At 44.8% G+C, this 20515-nt stretch overlaps 1 protein-coding gene across 1 annotated transcript in view; it reads left to right on the top strand.

Moving 5' to 3' along the window:
* golph3a (golgi phosphoprotein 3a) overlaps positions 1-20515 on the top strand; it is a 176930-nt gene that overhangs the window by 88813 nt on the left and 67602 nt on the right. Inside the window, 1 exon segment of the mRNA XM_085973688.1 lies at positions 13631-13762. Coding sequence (XP_085829814.1) covers positions 13631-13762 — 132 coding nt within the window.

The following is a 20515-nucleotide window of genomic DNA, read 5'->3' as shown; positions in this document are numbered from 1 at the left end:
TTATCGCCTTGTCGTCTTCCTCTATTTTGCTGGCTTCGCAATAGATCTCTATGCGTTCCACGTACGTGGCCCAGTCTTCTATTTCAGAATTAAAGTCGTTAATATTCCCTCGCTTAGGCATTTTTCTTCCCTTGGGAGCAGCACCAGTATTTCTTTAAGTATTCTTATTTATTTGTTTGTTTCTAAGATGGCGGTTTTCCCGCGAAATCGGCGGTTTCCCGCTCTTTCCTTCTCTCCCCGCCCACTTCAATGGCGGTATGTCAATCAAGATGGCGGTTTCCCCGCGAAAATGGCGGTTTCCCGCTCTTCCTTTCTCGCCCCGCCCACTTCAATGGCGGTTTCCCGCTTCTGGCGTCTTCTTCGCCTAATGGCGGCTTCCCGCGTTTCTTCCCGGTGGAAGGGGTACGCTTCCCCCACAGTGGACAGGTTCAGCCGCTGGCTGGCTTCCGCACAGCTCCCCTTACTCGGCTATGTCTTTTCCTCCCGCCCGCACGGCTCTACCGGCGCTGGGTACACCCCGTTAACGGAGGACAGTTCAGCCGCTGGACTGGCTCTCGCGCAGTCTCTCTCTCCGTACCCGGCTCTGTCGCTCTCTCACCCGCACGTTCGGTGCTACTGGCCCTGGGTACCCCGTTGGTGGAGAACAGTTCAGCCGCTGGACTGGCTCTCGCGCAGTCTCTCACCCCGTTTTCGGCTGTGTCTCTCACCCACTCCCGCACGTTCGGTTTTGCCGGCTCTGAGTACCCCGTTGGTGGAGAACAGCTCAGCCGCTGGACTGGCTCCTCGCAGTCTCTCTCTCCGCACCCGGCTCTCACCCGCACGGTTCCCGTTCGCCTCCCCAGCCCTCTCGCAGACCGGTGTTTCCCTCCCCGGCTGCGGCTGGGTTTCTCCTCCCGCGCCTACTCGCAGGCTCAGCGCTTCGTGGCTGCGGTCGCTGCCCGGATTTTTCCCGCCGATCGCGGTCCGGCTGTCACCCGACGCCGTTGGACCCGACTTTTGGCCGGCACAGCTCCCCCTCGACCGAGGTCGAGTGCTCTGCCCTTATCCTCCGGATACTTCTACACCTTCCCCTACTCACAGTCTCTTCGGCCGCCTTGTTCCCTGCTGATCGGCTCACTCCACACCGTGGTAGAAGGGTAGTCAGTGCCTGTTGCTAATGGAAGCTTTTGTTGCTAAAGTCTTCCACCTTTCTCCTGCTGCAGCCTCGTGTTTTCTTCCAGCAGCACGACGAGGGCGGTTGCCTCTCTTCGACGCTCTTCTTGCTTTGGTAGTCTTGCCGCAGGGTACGATCGGACTCGTCGCCACTGTAAAGTCTGTGGGTTGTGCAGTTAATAAATACACAGACTTCAGAAGTAACAAACAAACAGGTCTTTACTATTCGAAGGTCCGGGCGAATCTGCTCCAGCAATCCTGCCACAACACTTATATACTGGTGTGGTCACTATCGGTATTACAGTATTGATGCGCTATCAATTCTAATAAAAGGCTAGGCAGAGTTCAGAACAACAGGCTTTTATTAACTACTGAATTGCACTTCAGACAGATCAGGACTATGCCTCTAGTGGACGACCGAATGCCAGGAGCTGCCATGCGGCCGCTCTTATACTCGGTAGCCCAGGGGCGGAGTCAGCTGAGGCATAGTCAGGCACAACAGTGAAACAAGAGTGAACGACAACAACAACAACAACAACAGTGAACACAGTGAACTACAGTGGTTTACCACAAGTATACAGAAGCCAAACAAATAGTGCCACACCTAAAGTAGTTCTCTTAAAGGTGAACGGTTACATTCAATAGTTCCCTTAAAGGTAGACGGGTACATACACTACAGCACCCATCACTCAACTCTACAGCTGACATTTCGATAGCTCTCACCCCCGCAGACCCACTGCTCACCTCGCTGACCCTGGCGAGGTTCGCAGCTGTCGGGAGGCCCGCAATTGCAGGGGTAAAATGGGGAAAAGCCTCAAAACTGCCTGTTAACAGGCAGTTAATTGGCTCTAATTCCCTTCCCGCCTTGAAGAGACTGGTCCCTGCACGACTCGGGGTCCCGCCTCCTGGGAAGATGGCACGGAGGCGGGTTGGGAGCGGGGTCAGTACCTGCTCCCAGTTTCTGCCATTCTCCTGGCAGTCCCGCCTCCAAACCCACCTCCTCAGGGCTGGTGAAATTCCTCCCTTTGTGTCTGTCTTCACGGAAGAAGACGCAAAAAACTTCCCGGAAATAGTGGACAACCAACTACTAGTGAGAATGAGGATCTGAAAGAAATTAGTATTAGTAAAAAAGGAGTACTGGAGAAATTAATGGGACTGAAAGCTGATAAATCCCCTGGACCTGATGGCCTACATCCTAAGGTTTTGAAAGAGTTGGCTATAGAGATAGTGGATGCATTGGTTGTCATTTTCCAAAATTCCATAGATTCTAGAATGGTTCCGCCTGCTCACCTCCCACCTGCTCACCTCCCGCCCTGCCTGCTCACCACCTGCCCTGCCTGCTCACCTCCTGCCCCACCCGTTGCCTGTTGCGCTCCAGGAAGGAAGTGAAGCGTTTAATTTAGCGCCTGGCGCTAATTTTTTCAACTTTTAAAAGTTAGCGCCCCAAATGAGTACTGTGTGCAGTTTTGGTCGCCTTATCTGAGGAAGGATATTCTTGCCATGGAAGGAGTTCAGCGAAGATTCACAAGGCTGATCCCTGGGATGGCAGGAATGACGTATGAGGAGAGATTGGGTCGATTGGGCTTATACTCGCTGGAGTTTAGAAGAATGAGAGGGGATCTCATCGAAACTTATAAAATCCTGACAGGTCTGGACAAACTAGATGCAGGTAGAATGTTCCCGATGGTCGGAGAGTCCAGAACCAGGGGTCATAGTCTAAGGATAAGGGGTAAGCCATTTAGGACAGAGATGAGGAAGAATTTCTTCACCCAGAGAGTGGTGAACCTGTGGAATTCTCTACCACAGAAGGCGGTTGAGGCCAAGTCTTTAAATATATTCAAGAAGGAGTTAGATATATTTCTTAGAGCTAAAGGTATCAAGGGCTATGGGGAGAAGGCAGGTACGGGGTACTGAGTTTGGATGATCAGCCATGATCTCATCGAATGGCGGAGCAGGCTCGAGGGGCCGAATGGCCTACTCCTGCTCCTATCTTCTATGCTTCTATGATACCGAATTTCTCCCCCTTGATCTTTTAGTACTTTGAAATACGGCCTATTAAGATCAATCAGAAAAGAAAATTGAAGTAATAAAATATTTGAGTAAATCCCTTGTAATCAAGTTCAGCCTGTATTCCCTCTTCTCAAAAAGATATTTTTAATTAATCTGAAGTCAATTCAAGGGCAGACTTGTGAAGAGTCTGGCAAAGTCTACCAAATTACCTATCACACAGACAGCATATGCTTCAGTGATCTTCATAGTAACTGTGAGCTACATTCACTTCGGAGTGAAACACGCAGTATCTTTGAGTGGATGATTAGATGGAGTGAAGCGAGATGAATGGTTGCAGAGATTAAGTCACTTTAGAGAAGTCACTGTCTTCATGAAGGAAGTGTTTGGCAAATCTTTTTTGTTTGGGAAGGAAGAAAGTATTTTTTTAACCCCAGTGATGTCCCATATAAATGACCCAATTAAGTTGTTAAATGATATGTAATTGGTGAACAGAAGAAATATGTTTGGTGAAACCTATTTGAATGAAAGATGTATTTTCTGTCAAAGGCTTTTAAAATGTTTTCCCAGCTCCTCAGTGTCTCGGCAAGTTTAAGTTGAGCGACGCACAACGGGACGACCCCAGGTCCAAATCCAGGTCCATACTGAAGTTAGCCAATCTCAGCTGGTGCTCTTGTGGGGAGGGTACAATTGGCCTTAGTCAGCCGTGGCTCAGTGGGTAGCACCCTCGACTCTGAATCAGAAGGTTGTGGGTTCATAGTCCCACTCCAGAGACTTTGAGCACAAAAATCTAGGTTGACACTCCAGTGCGGTACTGAAGGGGGTGCTCCGATGTCGGAGGTGCCGTCTTTCAGTTGAGATGTTAAACCGAAGCCGTGTTTGCCCTTTTGGGTGGATGTAAAAGACCCCACGGCACTCTTTCAAAGAAGAGCAGGGGAGTTGTCCCCGGTGTCCTGGTCAACATCACTTTAAAAAAAAGAGTATCCGGTTCATTATCACATTGCTGTTTGTGGGAGCTTGCTGTGCGCAAATTGGCTGCCGCGTTTCCCACATTACAACAGTGACTACACTTCAAAAGTACTTTATTGGCTGTAAAGCGCTCTGGGACATCCTGAGGTTGTGCGAGGCGCTATATAAATGCAATTCTTTCTCTCTTTTTACACTCACAGGGTTGGGGAGTAGTGTACGCAAGGCTGATATTTAGAGATATTTTGTAGACGAGAATCATATATGTATAAATTCAAGTGTAGCCATTGAACAAATAATATTACAGGAAACTTTGGTTTATCCGGAGGTTGTATGTCCGGAATACTCGATCTTACGGCAAAAATCAGGAGCCGTTTTCTGTAAGTTTTTTTGGATCTCGTTCTTTTTTTTCCCCAGTCAGCCACTGCAAGGTCTGTAGCTATAGCAACAGCTTCAGCTACAGACGCTTGTAGCTGCAGCCGACTCTTTAGAAGCTGTTGCTAAGCAACAGTGTTTGTTGTCAGATACGGAGATGAAAACCTCCGTATGCTTCAACATTAACTTTGTATGTCTGGCAATTTTGATAGATCGGCAACACGCCGGTCCCGTCGATGCCGGATATCACAAAGTTTCCTGTACCCATAATTACTCCTGGGTAACTAAAAAGCTAAGACTTGTTCAAAATGCAGCTGCAAAAGACGGTCAAAAGCAGTTTTGACTAAGTTTTGATAACAAACAGTCACAGGCAGCTAGTGAAGGTCAAATCATTAAATAACATACTATGATGCTAAGTAGAACTTAGATTTCGCTTAACAAAACTAATTGCACTGATATTTAAAAAAATAATTAGTATAAGGACATAAAATGAGAGAGATCATGGAGATAAAGTATTTATATGGTAGATTAAAGTGAGATAGTCTGGATACCTCAAGACAAGTGAGACAGCAGAATGAAAAGGGCCCTTGGTATAAAGGCCTTGTACCAGGGAAGCTAGAAATGAAAGAGATAAAGTAAATTCCAATGGGGTGAAAAACTATAAACAAGATAACACTGAACATGGCAAAGTTGGTGGAAAAATACTGGAAAGGCGGGATGCTACCTTAGTCTGAGTGACAATGGTATTTTGACCATTGGAACCAATTATAAAAGGAGATTTTGTTAAAGACCATATATGGACATTGGCCAACCAACTTTTGATTAAAAAAAAGGTTAAAATCTCGATACCCAAAGAACTATTTTACACAGACGTACTGCGAGAACAAAGGAACAGACTTAAGACGACGTCATCTGTGTCCGAGAGGTTCCAGAGACCAAGGGTTGCGAGCTACTCGTTAAAACTATCGCCTAATATTAAGTATATTATGCTGTATGCCTAATATTAAGTATATTATGCTGTATGCTTAATAAATCTTGATCTATTGCTCAAACATACTGGCTGCTGCCTATTGGTGTCTTGTCCAAGAACTCAGAGATCATTAAGATCTTACAGTAGGGATGGTGATAATCCGCCTGGGATCCCGCTCCTGATCACTGTCTTGGATTTATGAAAGGGAAATTGTGTTTGATAAATCTGAGAGAATTTTTTGAGGTTGTAACTAGCAGCATAGATGAGGGGATTTTCAGAAGGCATTCGATAAGGTGCCACACAAGAGATTATTAAACAAAATTAGGGCTCATTGGATTGGGGGTAATATACCAGCATGGATTGAGGATTGGTTAATGGACAGAAAACAGAGAGTAGGAATAAACAGGTCATTTTCGGGTTGGCAGGCTGTAACTAGTGGGGTACTGCAAGGATCAGTGCTTGGGCCTCAGCTATTCACAATCTACATCAATGATTTGGATGAGGGGACCAAATGTAGTATATCCAAGTTTGCTGATGATACAAAGCTAGGTGAGAATGTAAGTTGTGAGGAGGATGCAAGGAGGCTTCAAGGGGATATAGACAGGCAAAGTGAGTGAGCAAGAACATGGCAAATGGAATATAATGTGGAGAATGTGAAGTTATCCACTTTGGTAGAAAAAATAGAAAAGCAGAGTATTTTTTAATTGGTGAGAGATTGGGAAATGTTGGTGTTCAGAGGGACCTGGGTGTCCTTGTACACGAATCACTGAAAGTTAACATGCAGGTACAGCAAGCAATTAGGAAAACAAATGGTATGTTGGCCTTTATTACAAGAGGATTTGAGTATAAGAGTAAAGACATCTTACTGCAATTACATAGGGCCCTGGTGAAACCACACCTGGAGTACTGTGTACAGTTTTGGTCTCCTTACCTAAGGAAGGATATACTTGCCATAGAGGGAGTGCAACTAAGGTTTACCAGACTGATTCCTGGGATGGGGGGGGGGGATTGTCCTATGAGGACAGATTGAGTAGACTAGGCCTATATTCTCTAGAGTTTAGAAGAATAAGAGGTGATCTCATTGAAACATACAAAATTCTTACAGGGCTTGACAGGGTAGATGCAGGGAGGATGTTTCCCCTGGCTGGGGAGTCTAGAACCAGGGGTCACAGTCTCAGAATAAGGGGTCAGCCATTTAGGACTGAGATGAGGAGAAATTTCTTCAGTCAGAGGGTGGTGAATCTTTGGAATTCTCTACCCCAGAGGGCTGTGAGGCTCAGTCGTTGAGTATATTCAAGACAGAGATCGGGAATCAAGGGATATGGGGATAGTGCAGGAAAGTGGAGATGAGGTAGAAGATCAGCCATGATCTTATTGAATGACGGAGCAGGTTCGAAGGGCCAAATGGCCTACTCCTGCTCCTATTGCTTATGTTCTTCTGATTGCCAGGGAGATTAACTGGGTAGCTTGTGGGCCGGGTGGGTGGGGGGGATGAACTCCTGCTACACCTGGCCCACAAACAGTGCTGGAAAGATACTTGCCTGTTCCATCCAGCAGTCCTCACGTCCCTTCGGCTGCCGGGTTTCCCGAGGCCCGGTCGGCCAGCGTTAAACTGGGAACAGAGATAAAATCTTAGGCATGCAGCTTAATTAAAATATTTAAATGAGGGACCCGTCTCCTGAGAGCAGGTTGGTTGCCTGTCCTGCCTCCACTAAAACCGGAAATGGGCAGGTTTGAGGCAAGTTGGGTTCGGATTTGAAATTTAAAATTTTTTAACTTCCCACATAACTCAAACTCACCCATTTTAGGTTAAAATTACCCCCATTGTTTCTATCATTGTGTAGTAATAAAAAGAGCTTTTTGAATTAATAGCACTGTTCCTTTAGTTAGCTAAAACAGTCTTTCAAAATTTAAGAGCCCCTGCCCCAGGAATGTGTCAATATTGCCAGAAAATTGCCCTCCCCAATAGAAAGGTTTGACGCCCGCTGATCCAGTTTACCTTTGCGACTGTCAAAACTGTCAGGTAAAGTGATGTCCGTTAAATTTCCCACCTCTCCCCAAAATGCCAGAGTCTGGCAGTAATGGTAGTTGCTGGGAACTGGCAACATTGGAGAGAGCGAAGTCTAGCAGCCTTGTTGAGGAGAGGAGCCCAGGAGAATGTACCTAAAACTCATTGTCGAGTTCTTTAATCAGCCTGTTATTTTTATGGATTTTAATTATTTAGCTCAGTAATTCATTTTTGGCTGAGTGTCTACACCATTTAGAAATGGAATCTGTGGTGTATGTAACCTGTTCCACCTTAAGAGAACTTAAGCCTGGTCCACCTTAAGAAAGGTACTACTTTTCTTTGGCTGCTGTATACGTAATACCGGTGGTGACCACACCGGTATATAAGCACAGTGTAATAATATTGTATTCAGTATAGTCCGACCTCCAACCAGTAAAGACCTGTTGAATTCACTCTTGTGGTCTGTATGGTAATTCTCACTATAACACACAGACTTAACAGTGGCGACGAGTCCGATTCTTACCCTGCTGCAGTAATTTCCACGGCGACTTCGTCCACAGACAGGACGTCGAAGAGAGGTTTCCACCCTCATCACCTACGGGAAGACACGTCGAGCGGCAGGCATCGAGCAACCGGAGTGCAGAAGACATCCTGACCTCGAAGCCTCCATCAGCGACTGTCAGCTTCTTCTACTACCTCGTGGTGGGTAAGCCGGGCAGCGACGCGACAGAAAGTCAACCGCGTTGGCTGTACAGACGGGGCTGGGAAGACGGAGGAATAAGGGCGGTGAGGTCGATCGCGACCAGAGATAAGGGCCGGGCCGCTTTCGAGCGAGAGGCGCAGTGCGGGACATCGATCGCGACCGGAGATAAGGGCCGCATTCGGGCTAAAGGCGCAGCGTCTGGGGAAACTGAAGGCGCGAGAGCCGCGGTGAAGCGGAGACAGCGTCGGGGGACGGGTGAAGACCGCCAAGCGCGGGAAAACCGCCATTTTGTGGGCGGAGGACGACGGCAAGAGCGGGAAGCCGCCATCTTAGATAACATTAAAAATACGATAAATTGCTACGATGCCTAAACATGGGAACATTAATGCCTTCGACAGTGATATAGAAGACTGGGCTATGTATGTAGAACGCATACAAAACTATTGTAAGGCAAATAAAATTCCTGAGACAGATAAAGCACTAACATTACTAAACTTAATGGGTGCGAAGACATACGGGCAATTGAAACACCTGTTATCACCAGATGAACCGGCGGATAAGACGTTCGAACAGATTGTTACTGTCCTAAAAAATCATCTTAGCCCCACGCCACTGATGCTAGCGGAACGATTTAAATTTTACGATAGAAGACAGCGGCAAAATGAAAGCAATGCTGAATATTTGATGGAATTACGTAAGCTAGCAAAATATTGTCAGTTTGGAACGGGACTGACAGAGGCACTTCGAGATAGATTTGTGTGTGGTTTATTTAAACGATACACAAAGGCGACTGCTCGAAGAGAATGAGCTGTCTCTCGAGAAGGCGGTCACTATGGCAGCAGCACACGAGGCCGCAGCGAGAGGCACGGCAGTAATGCAGCTACGGCCACCGGAACTCGGTACAAACAAATTGGGTTTGAGTTCTGTCAAATGTTATCGTTGTGGAAAGACAACGCACGATCAGAACCAGTGTTGGTTTAAAAACCAAGAATGCAGAACATGTGGCAGGTTTGGCCACATAGCTAAAGTATGCCGGTCAGGAAAGAAGACCAGCAATAATAAGTCACTGCAAGGAAAATATGCAAAGGTACACAAGGTGACAAAGAACAGTTTGACTGAACAGAAGTCAGATTCAGACGCTAGCAGTAATGAACTGGATAGCTTAAGAATACACAACGTTGGTAAGGATACAGACCTCCAGACAATTTGGGTCACTCTTAAGACAGCAGGAGTCCAAGTAAAAATGGAATTGGACACTGGATCGGCATTGACGGTCATGAATAAGAAAGATTACAGAAGGTTATTCCAACATATTCCCTTACAGGATACGGAGATTATATTGAAAACGTACACGGGGCAAAGAGTGTACCCCATCGGAAAAATAGAGGTAGAAGTGGTCCACAAGGGCGAAGGAAGCCAAGTAATGGACTTATATGTGCTACCTGAAGGAGGTCCACCACTACTAGGACGGGAGTGGATTAGGAAAATGAATATGGACTGGCACTCCTTGAAAGCACTAACGGTAGATTCCGGGGAAACAGCTGTCAAACCTAAACGATTGTCCAGAATATTGGATGAGGCTAAAGAGGTGTTCCAGCCGGGACTGGGAACACTGAGAGGAATTACGGCAAACATCAAGATTGATGAACATGCACAACCAAAATTTTTTAAAGCCAGACCGGTACCCTATGCAATACGACCTGCGGTTGAAGCGGAGCTGGAAGCACTAGAACGTTCAGGGGTACTGTCTAAAGTAGATTGGAGTGAGTGGGCTCTGCCCATTGTTCCCGTTATGAAACGTCCTGCGAACAATAAGCCAGGAGATCCAGGGAAGGTTCGCATCTGTGGAGATTTCAAGATCACCGTTAATCCGGTGCTTCACACGGTGCAGTATCCGCTTCCACGGATTGAGGATATTTTCGCTTCACTGTCTGGCGGGAAGCACTTCACCAAGATAGACCTGGCGCAGGCGTACTTGCAGATGGAGGTTGAAGAAGAGTCACGCCAATACCTCACGATCAACACACATCGAGGGTTGTACCAGTACAATAGGCTGGTTTTTGGTGTGGCATCGGCTCCAGCAATTTGGCAGAGGGCCATGGAGCAGGTATTACAGGGAATTCCAGGCACACAATGTTACCTGGACGACATTCTGATCACAGGTGATGGTGATGAACAGCATCTCGCTAACTTGGAACTGGTGCTCAACAGACTGAAAAAGTATGGACTTAGGGTAAATCGGCAGAAATGTGAGTTCTTCCAGAAGCGGATCTCGTACTGTGGTCATGTCATTGACCGGGAGGGGCTTCATAAGTCTCCTGACAAGATAGCGGCAGTTGTAAAGGCTCCCGCTCCGGAGAATGTCTCTCAGTTGAGGTCGTTTCTAGGATTAATTAACTACTACCATAAATTTCTGCCAAATCTATCCACGGTGCTGCATCCGTTGAACGCTCTTTTACAGAAAGGGGTACCATGGGACTGGGGCGAAAACTGTAAGAAGGCATTTCGCAAAAGCAAAGAATTGATCACCTCAGAGGAAGTGTTGGCTCACTTCAACCCGACACTGCCTATTCGGTTGGCTTGTGATGCTTCTCCATATGGTATTGGGGCAGTACTCTCACATAAATTGCCAAATGGCACGGAAAGGCCAGTCGCGTTTGCATCCAGATCATTGACCTCCGCTGAGCGCAACTATGCGCAGATCGATAGGGAGGCCCTTAGCCTTGTATGGGGAGTGAAGAAGTTTAATCATTACCTACAGGGCCAAAAATTCACACTTCTGACGGACCATCAACCGTTGGTGTCCATTTTTAACCCTAAGAAGGGTGTTTCGGTGATGACAGCACAGCGTCTCCAGAGATGGTCTCTTTTCTTAGGGGCACATCAATATCAGATAGAATTCAAAGGTACGAAACAGCATGGCAATGCTGATGGCCTGTCGCGCCTGCCACTACCTGAAGATGAAGACACGACGGAAGTTGACCCTGTTGAGTTATTTCATTCGACCATTATCGAGTGTTTACCTGTCACCAACGCAAGTATTGAAAGAGAAACCAGGAACGACCCGACACTGTCCAGAGTCTACGAGGTGACAGTGAAAGGATGGCCAACACGGGGTGATCCTCTGTTACCGGCATTCTCGGCAAGGCGAGACCAGCTGTCCGTCTGCCATGGTACTTTGATGTACGGGACAAGAGTGATTATTCCTCCCAAGTTAAGGGAAAGAGTTTTAAAAGAACTACATGAAGGTCATCTGGGGGGAGTTAAAATGAAAAGTCTTGCTAGGGCTTACGTATGGTGGCCGGGTATTGACCAACAGATTGAGGAGTTAACGAAAAGCTGCGCTGGGTGTCAAAAAGTGCAAAATGCACCTCCGATAGCACCGCTACACCCATGGGAATGGCCTTCAGCCCCATGGCAACGCGTACACATTGACTTTGCTGGTCCATTCATGGACTCCATGTTCCTAATCGCGGTGGACGCACATTCCAAATGGCCAGAAGTCATCAAGATGAATACCACTACTCCAGAAAAGACAATTGCGGTGTTAAGAACAATATTCGCAAGAAACGGATTGCCAGAACAGATCTGTTCGGACAACGGACCACAGTTTGTATTGGAAGAATTCCAACAATTCTTAAAGAAGAATGGAGTTAAACATTATACCTCTGCCCCATATCATCCGGCGACAAACGGGTTGGCTGAAAGATTTGTCCAGACATTCAAAAAGGCTATTAAGGCCATGAATGATGATCAGATTCCGCTGCAACACAAGGTCGATAAGTTCCTGATGTCATATAGAAACGCCGATCATGCCGTGACTAACCAAAGTCCTGCTATGATGTTTTATAACAGGAGGTTGCGGTCCAAGTTGGACTTGTTAAAACCAAATGTGCGGAGGGAAGTGGAAAACAAACAGTTTCGGCATATTAACAGCAAGACCACTCGAACTTTCGACATAGGACAACCAGTGATGGCAAGGGGCTATGGAAACGACAAATGGCAGTCCGGAACAATCCGGGCCAGACAAGGACCTCTGATGTACACCGTAGATATTGGTCATAATGTGATAAGGCGTCATGCGGATCAACTGGTAGAGTCGAGAGCAAGGGTCGAACCCATGGTTGTGACAGAGACAGCTGTGGAAGACGTTCATGAACCTGAAGCATCTACCTCGGCCGAGAATGTATTTGATGATGATGACACCCAATACATTGGCAACCAACTAGAGGAGGCACCTCAACAACAAGAATCAGAGACCACTGAAAGGCGTTATCCAAGCCGAGTCAGAAAGCCTCCTGAGAGACTGAACCTTTGAACTGTTATACCTGAAGTTATATATATATATATGTTATGTTTATTTGGGGATATGACTGTTAAGCTAAAAAGGGAGGATTGTGGTGTATGTAACCTGTTCCACCTTAAGAGAACTTAAGCCTGGTCCACCTTAAGAAAGGTACTACTTTTCTTTGGCTGCTGTATACATAATACCGGTGGTGACCACACCGGTATATAAGCACAGTGTAATAATATTGTATTCAGTATAGTCCGACCTCCAACCAGTAAAGACCTGTTGAATTTACTCTTGTGGTCTGTGTAGTAATTCTCACTATAACACACAGACTTAACAGAATCCAAATCCAGCTGAAGTTGAACTCTTACTACTTTTATCTGAAATCCTGCTGCATCAGTTCAAAATTGCTGGCACAGGCATGATTATTCACATTTTATAAGGGGCCTTCCCAATTGCATGAAATCTATGCAGCTGTGAAAAAGTACACACTTAATGACTGCAAAACAAAAGTGATTGAGTTTAGTTTGGCAAAGATCTGTCCTGGGTCCCATGCTGTTCATGCTATTCATAATTAGTACTTGTAATATAAAATTTGCTGATACCACATTGCATGGTCAGGATAAATGACATTGAAGAGCTCTGAACTTATTATGCAGATGACCCAACGAATTGCAGATGGACTTCAACATAAATAGATAGATAAATGGTAATGTCTCCTGTTCCAATATACATGAAATGTGTGCACAGTGAAGGAGGGGTCATTTTGAGTGCAGGTAGAAGCAAATTTTGGTAGTCACAAATGAATGGGTTTATTGATCAAATGCCTTCAAAAAATAGAGCTCTCATTTAGCATGGAGAAATTTTCAGATCTGAACTTGTTTGCATTGGAGAAAAGAACAATGAGGAGATGTATGATCCAGATTTTTAAAATGCCGAGGGGCATAAAGAATTTAGGTGTAAGCTACCCGTTTTACTTGGATTGTGACTGCAGAGCTGGAGGATACATGTTTAAAGTTTAAAAGCCTCAAAACTGACTTTTTTTCTCCTTCAAGTTTGTGGATATATGGAACAATATACATTGCTGTGGAATATGCATATATATACACTAAGTTTCTTAACAGAAAGCTAACTTTAAGATTTTTCCATGTGCAACAGGGTTACACGTCATTTTGGAATGATTGCATCTCATCTGGGTTGCGTGGATGCATGCTGATTGAATTGGCACTAAGAGGACGTTTGCAACTGGAATCTTTTGGGATGAGACGCAAAAGTTTACTAACGAGGAAGGTAAGAACAGTATCGGTGGCATTGCAAGTTATGTAGAGTTTGTTTCGCAAGGAGATATAATCATGCAGGCACACGTTTCCAGCATATTTAACAACCAAGTCTTTTGATCTATGCATCTTTTCAGCTCTGAGTCTCATTACATGTACAGGTGTTGGTTCCATTTCTATTGTGTAGCTACTATCTACCTGAAGCTAAGTTTGAATTTTCTTTTTGTAAAGATGAATAGTACTCTAACAAAATCAAGTCTATTAAAAAAAAAACTGAGTCTATCTTGAGTTGAAGTATTCCATCTTTTAAGTAAAAAGACATACCATATTTACATTGGACCCATAAAACCAACATATCAATGAGCATACCAGCATTGCTGTAGTAGTATCGCTGTAGCTGTATATCTAGGGCATGTGCAAGGTGCCTTCACGGCATATCAGAGTCACACTGTCTGCCAGCCTGTAGGTCTGTCCTTCAGAAAAAGTCTTAGTCTGAAACTGAGGTTCTCTGTTCACATAGGTGTCCAAAATGCCATGGCATTATTCATTGAAAAATGGGGAGTTCTCTGTGTGCTAGCCAATATTCCTCCTTCACCAGTACCACCAAAAAAAACTATTAGCTAGTTATTCACCTCAGGATAGCGGAATGACTGCTGAGTTTGCCTACATGTTAGTTTACTCCCCAAATTTTTTTATTGTGTGAAGCACCTTGAGATGTTTTTAAAGTATTGTAAGACACTATATAAATATATTTTTTTCTTTCATATCTTTGTGTTCATTGTCCCTTAAATCAACCTTGATGTAACTGAGAGGATTACATGATATTTTCACCTTTGTGCTGTACAGAGCTGAGTACAGATTAGCTTCTAAAATTCTCCCATACACAAGTGAAATTGTTATTCAAACAGTTTTTCCATAGTGTTCATTTGATGGCTTAAAAGGATTAAGCTATTAAAAACTAAGAAGGTATACCATTTCTAAATTGAGCAGGTTTGTCTTTTCCACCATTCAAAATAGAAACAAGGTTCCTTTCAAGATAATGGTTTATCCAAACATGAATTTAAGAAACCCATGCAGAAAAACAAACAGGAAGCTTACAAAATAAAGGTCTTGCCACCACATCGATGTAGTAACTGAAGGAATTGGAGGTTGTTGAGTCTGATACTTTTCTAATCAAATATGATTTGAAGGTTTTAAAAAACTGGAAGGACTTATACACTTCTGTATAGCTGCCTCAAAATTCAAGAGTTCTTAAGTTATTTAGAGGAGCTCTTGCCTAGAAGATGCTGATGCTTATTTTTATTTACTCGTATGTCGGTTCTAAATGGCTGAGAATGAATGCAAACTTTGTCGAAATGTTTGTGATAATAGCATTCAATTTTGTGGGTGGTCAATTTGCCTAATTATTCACCTCGCTGGATGCAGGGAGCACACTAGTGGCAGTGGAAAATTGCATATAGGTGAAATGTAAAGGGATGCAAGCAATTGCAAGGAAGTGGCAGAATAGGGGACAAAAATTCTAACCATGTTTGAAAAAGCTCAAAAGGCATCTCAACCCTATCAATAGACAAGGATGTAATGGGGAAAGAGGAAAATAAATCCAATTGTAGGCATGAGTCTGCACGCAAATTACAGAACAGCTCAGCATTCTGGCTGCTGAAAAGGGGGTGATTTGTCATGCGATAGTTGGAAAAAGGGTTGATCCTGTTTGCTATTCCATATCACCATTACCAAATGTAATAATTGCAGTGTGCCTGGAAGGAGATGGAGTCGGGTTTGAGTCTACAGCTGACCATTACTGTCACTGACTGTGCCCAACTTTGCTGCATGATGGCTGCAGGTGTCTGAGTGGCAGGTGGCACATCTCTGCATTTAACCCGGTTGCTGTGAGGATACAATGCCTGCATATGGTTTACTAGTGTCTTGACAGGTATGGCCAGTCAGGATACATTGGCTGTTGATTACCTTGGTATGGCTTCTTTCATGCAGTACTATTGATTGCATGGGGTATTGAAATCTGCTTCCAAGGAATCATCCAGCATTATGGTTAGTCAGGAATTCACATGTTTTATTTGTGCCATTTCAGTCTGGTGTTCCAGCTTCCTTTGGAAAAAGAAGCCTCTGCTGCATTCATTCTTTACCAAATTGACAGACATGCACCTCTGCCTACAGGTGTGTGAGGATATTAGCAAGTGCACAGAACAATTCTGGTGCAGCACGACCTGGATGGCTTCCCTTTGTTGGCTGTACTCTTTCTCCAAAAAGCTGAGATGGGGGTGTTCCCATTGCGGACCAATTTATAGCATAAGAACATAAGAACATAAGAAATAGGAGCAGGAGTAGGCCAATCGGCCCCTCGAGTCTGCTCCGCCATTCAATAAGATCATGGCTGATCTGATCCTAACCGCCAATCTGCTATCACAGAACCATCTCCTGAATCTAACAGAATTAGACACACGAAATAGGAGCAGGATCAGGCTACACGGCCCCTGGGCCCGCTCCGCTACCCACAGGGCCATGACTAATCCGAACCTAGACTCATGTCCAAATTCCTGCCCGCTCCCCATAACCCTTTATTCCCTTTACTTCTAGGAAACTGTCTATTTCTGTTTTAAATTTATGTAATGATGTAGCTTCTACAGCTTTTTGGGGCAGCATATTCCATGGACCTACCACCCTCTGAGTGAAGTAGTTCCTCCTCATCTCAGTTTTGAAAGAGCAGGCCCTTATTCTAAGACTATGCCCCCTAGTTCTAGTTTCACCCATCATCGGGAACATCCTCCCCGCATCCACCCGATCCAACCCCTTCACAATCTTATATGTTTCAATAAGATCGCCTCTCATTCTTCTGAACTCCAATGAGTAGAGTCCCAATCTACTCAACCTCTCCTCATATGTCCATCCCCTCATCCCCGGGATTAACCGAGTGAACCTTCTTTGTACTGACTCGAGAGCAAGTATGTCTTTTCTTAAGTATGGACACCAAAACTGTATGCAGTATTCCAGGTGCGGTCTCACCAATACCTTGTACAACTGAAGCAATACCTCCCTATTTTTATATTCTATCCCCCTAGCAATGAAAGCCAACATTCCATTGGCCTTCTTAATCACTTGCTGCACCTGTATACTAACCTTTTGAGTTTCGTGCACCAGGACCCCCAGATCCCTTTGTACTTCAGTACTTTCCAGTTTCTTGCCATTAAGATAATAACTTGCTCTACGATTTTTCCTGCCAAAGTGCATAACCTCACACTTTCCAGTATTGTATTCCATCTGCCAAATCTCTGCCCACTTACTTAGCCTGTCTATGTCCCCTTGCAGGTTTTTTATGTCCTCCTCACTCACTACTTTCCCTCCCATCTTAGTATCATCTGCAAACTTTGATATGTTACACTCGGTCCCCTCCTCCAAATCGTTAATATAGATTGTAAAGAGTTGGGGACCCAGCACTGACCCCTGTGGAACACCACTAGTTACTGATTGCCAGTCTGAGAATGAACCATTTATCCCAACTCTCTGCCTTCTGTTAGATAGCCAATCCTCTATCCATGCCAGAATATTACCCCCAATCCCGTGATTTTTTATCTTAAGCAATAATCTTTTGTGTGGCACCTTGTCAAATGCCTTTTGGAAGTCTAAATACACTACGTCCACTGGTTCCCCTTTATCCACCCTATATGTTACTTCCTCAAAGAACTCCAGCAAATTTGTCAAACATGACTTCCCCTTCATAAAACCATGCTGACTTTGTCCTATTAAATTATGATTATCCAAATGTCCTGTTACTGTCTCCTTAATAATGGACTCCAATATTTTACCTACCACAGATGTTAGGCTAACCGGTCTATAGTTTCCAGCCTTCTGTCTACTGCCCTTTTTAAATAAGGGCGTTACGTTAGCAGTTTTCCAGTCTGCCGGGATCTTTGCTGAGTCCAGGGAGTTTTGGAAAATTATTACCAATGCATCCACAATCCCTACCGCCACTTCCCTCAAGACCCTAGGATGTAAGCCATCAGGTCCAGGTGATTTATCCGCCTTGAGTCCCATTATTTTACCGAGTACCACTTCCTTAGTGATTTTGATCGTGTTTAGCTCCTCCCCCCCTATAGCCCCCTGTTTGTCCAGTGTTGGGATATTCTTAGTGTCTTCTACTGTAAAGACTGATACAAAATATTCATTCAGTGTTTTTGCCATCTCCATATTTCCCACCATTAATTTCCCGGTCTCATCCTCTAAGGGACCAACATTTACTTTAGCCACCCTTTTTCTTTTTATATAACTATAAAAACTCTTACTATCTGTTTTTATATTTTTTGCTAATTTACTTTCATAATCTATCTTCCCTTTCTTACTCAATCTTTCTGTTATTTTTTGCTGTCTTTTAAAGTTTTCCCAATCCTCTATCCTCCCACTAGATTTGGCTACCTTATATGCCCTTGTTTTTAGTCGAATACTATCCTTAATTTCTTTACTTAGCCACGGATGGCTGTCTTTTCTTTTACACCCTTTTCTTCTCAGTGGAATATATATTTTTTGGAAGTTGTAAAATAACTCCTTAAATGTACACCACTGATCATGTATCGTTTTACCCTTTAATCTATTTTCCCAATCCACTCTACTCAATTCCGCTCTCATACCTTCATAGTCTCCTTTATTCAAGCTTAGCACGCTTGTTTGAGATCCAACCTTCTCACCCTCTAATTGAATATGGAATTCAACCATGTTATGGTCACTCATTCCAAGGGGATCCTTTACTAGGACATTTTTAATTAATCCTGTCTCGTTACACAGGACCAGATCTAAGGTTGCTTGCCCCCTGGTCGGTTCAGTTACATACTGCTCAAGAAACCCATCCCTAATACACTCAATGAACTCATCCTCAAGGCAGCCCTGCCCAATTTGATTTGTCCAATTAATATGATAGTTAAAATCCCCCATAATTATAGATGCTCCCTTATTACAAGCCTCAACTATTTCCTGATTGATACTCCGTCCAACAGAGTTGCAACTGTTCGGAGGCCTATAGACTACGCCCACTAGTGTTTTCTTCCCCTTATTATTCCTTACCTCCACCCAAACTGTTTCATTATCCTGATCTTTTGACCCAATATCATTTATCTGTATTACAGTGATTCCTTCCTTTATTAACATAGCCACCCTACCTCCCCTTCCTTCCTGCCTGTCCTTCCTGATCGTTAAATAACCTGGTATGTTTAATTCCCAGGCATTGTCACCCTGCAGCCATGTTTCTGTAATGGCCACAAGATCATACCCATATGTAGCTATTTGTGCCATTAACTCGTCTATTTTGTTACGAATGCTACATGCATTCAGATAGAGAACTTTCAAATATGTTTTGTGACACTTAGTTCCTGCTTTTGCCCTTTTTATTACTTTACCTTTTACTCCATACCTTCTGCCCCTTCCTGACACGCTCTGGTTTTTAATTTCCCCACTGCTACCTAAGTCTGTGACCTTCTCTGTTGTCATTTTTATTATTTGCTCTCTAGGAACCTCCCCCCCACTAGTTAGTTTAAAGCCCTCTCTACAGCCCTAGTTATATGATCCGCCAGGACTCTAGTCCCAGCACTGGCCAAGTGAAGCCCGTCCCAACGGAACAGCTCCCTCCTGCCCCAGTACTGGTGCCAGTGTCCCAGGAAGCAAAACCCATTTCTCCCACACCAGTCTTTGAGCCACGCATTTAACTCTCTAATTTTATTTGTCCTAGCCAAATTTGCTCGTGGCTCAGGTAATAATCCACCCTTGAGGTTCTGTTTTTTAATTTGACCCCTAGCTGCTCATACTCCTTTAACAGAACCGGCTTCCTAGTCCTATCTACGTCGTTTGCACCAACATGGACCACGACAACTGGATCTACCCCCTCCCACTACAAGTTTCTTTCCAGCCCAGAGGAGATGTCCTTAACGCTGGCACCGGGTAGGCAACACAGCCTTCGGGACTCACGCTCTTGGCTGCAGAGAACTCTATCTATCCCCCTAATAATACTATCCCCTACCACTACAACATTTCTATTTACTCCCCCCTCTTGAATGGCCCCCCGTTCCACGGTGCTGTGGCCAGGTTGCTCATCCTCCCTGCAGTCCCTGCTCCTGTCCCCACAGGGAGTAAGAACCTCGAACCTGTTGGTCAAGAGCAAGGGCTGCGGCTCCTCCAGCTCTACCTCCTGGATCCCCGTACCTGCCTCACTCGCAGTCACACCGTCCTGTCCCTGACCATGGGCTACATCCCTGGGATGAGGGGGTGGTCATATGAGGAGAGGTTGAGTAGATTGGGACTCTACTCATTGGAGTTCAGAAGAATGAGAGGCGATCTTATTGAAACATATAAGATTGTGAAGGGGCTTGATCGGGTGGATGCGGTGAGGATGTTCCCAATGATGGGTGAAACTAGAACTAGGGGGCATAATCTTAAAATAAGGGGCTGCTCATTCAAAACTGAGATGAGGAGAAACTTCTTCACTCAGAGGGTGGTAGGTTTGTGGAATTTGCTGCCCCAGAAAGCTGTGGAAGCTACATCATTAAATAAATTTAAAACAGAAATAGATAGTTTCCTAGAAGTAAAGGGAATTAAGGGTTACGGGGAGCGGGCAGGAAATTGGGCATGAGTCTAGGTTCGGAATGATCATGGCCCTGTGGGTAGTGGAGTGGGCCCAGGGGCCGTGTAGCCTTGTTCTGCTCCTACTGTGTTCTAATTCTGTTAGATTTCAGGAGATGGTTTTATTCCTGTTCCTGGCTGGGGTGGAGAT

This window comes from Somniosus microcephalus, chromosome 2, assembly GCF_052327205.1.
Source record: "Somniosus microcephalus isolate GS21.2 chromosome 2, FLI_Smic_1.0, whole genome shotgun sequence".
Lineage (NCBI taxonomy): Eukaryota > Metazoa > Chordata > Chondrichthyes > Squaliformes > Somniosidae > Somniosus > Somniosus microcephalus.
Note: the sequence above shows the minus strand (reverse complement) of the source record. Positions and strands in the feature narration are given on the sequence as shown.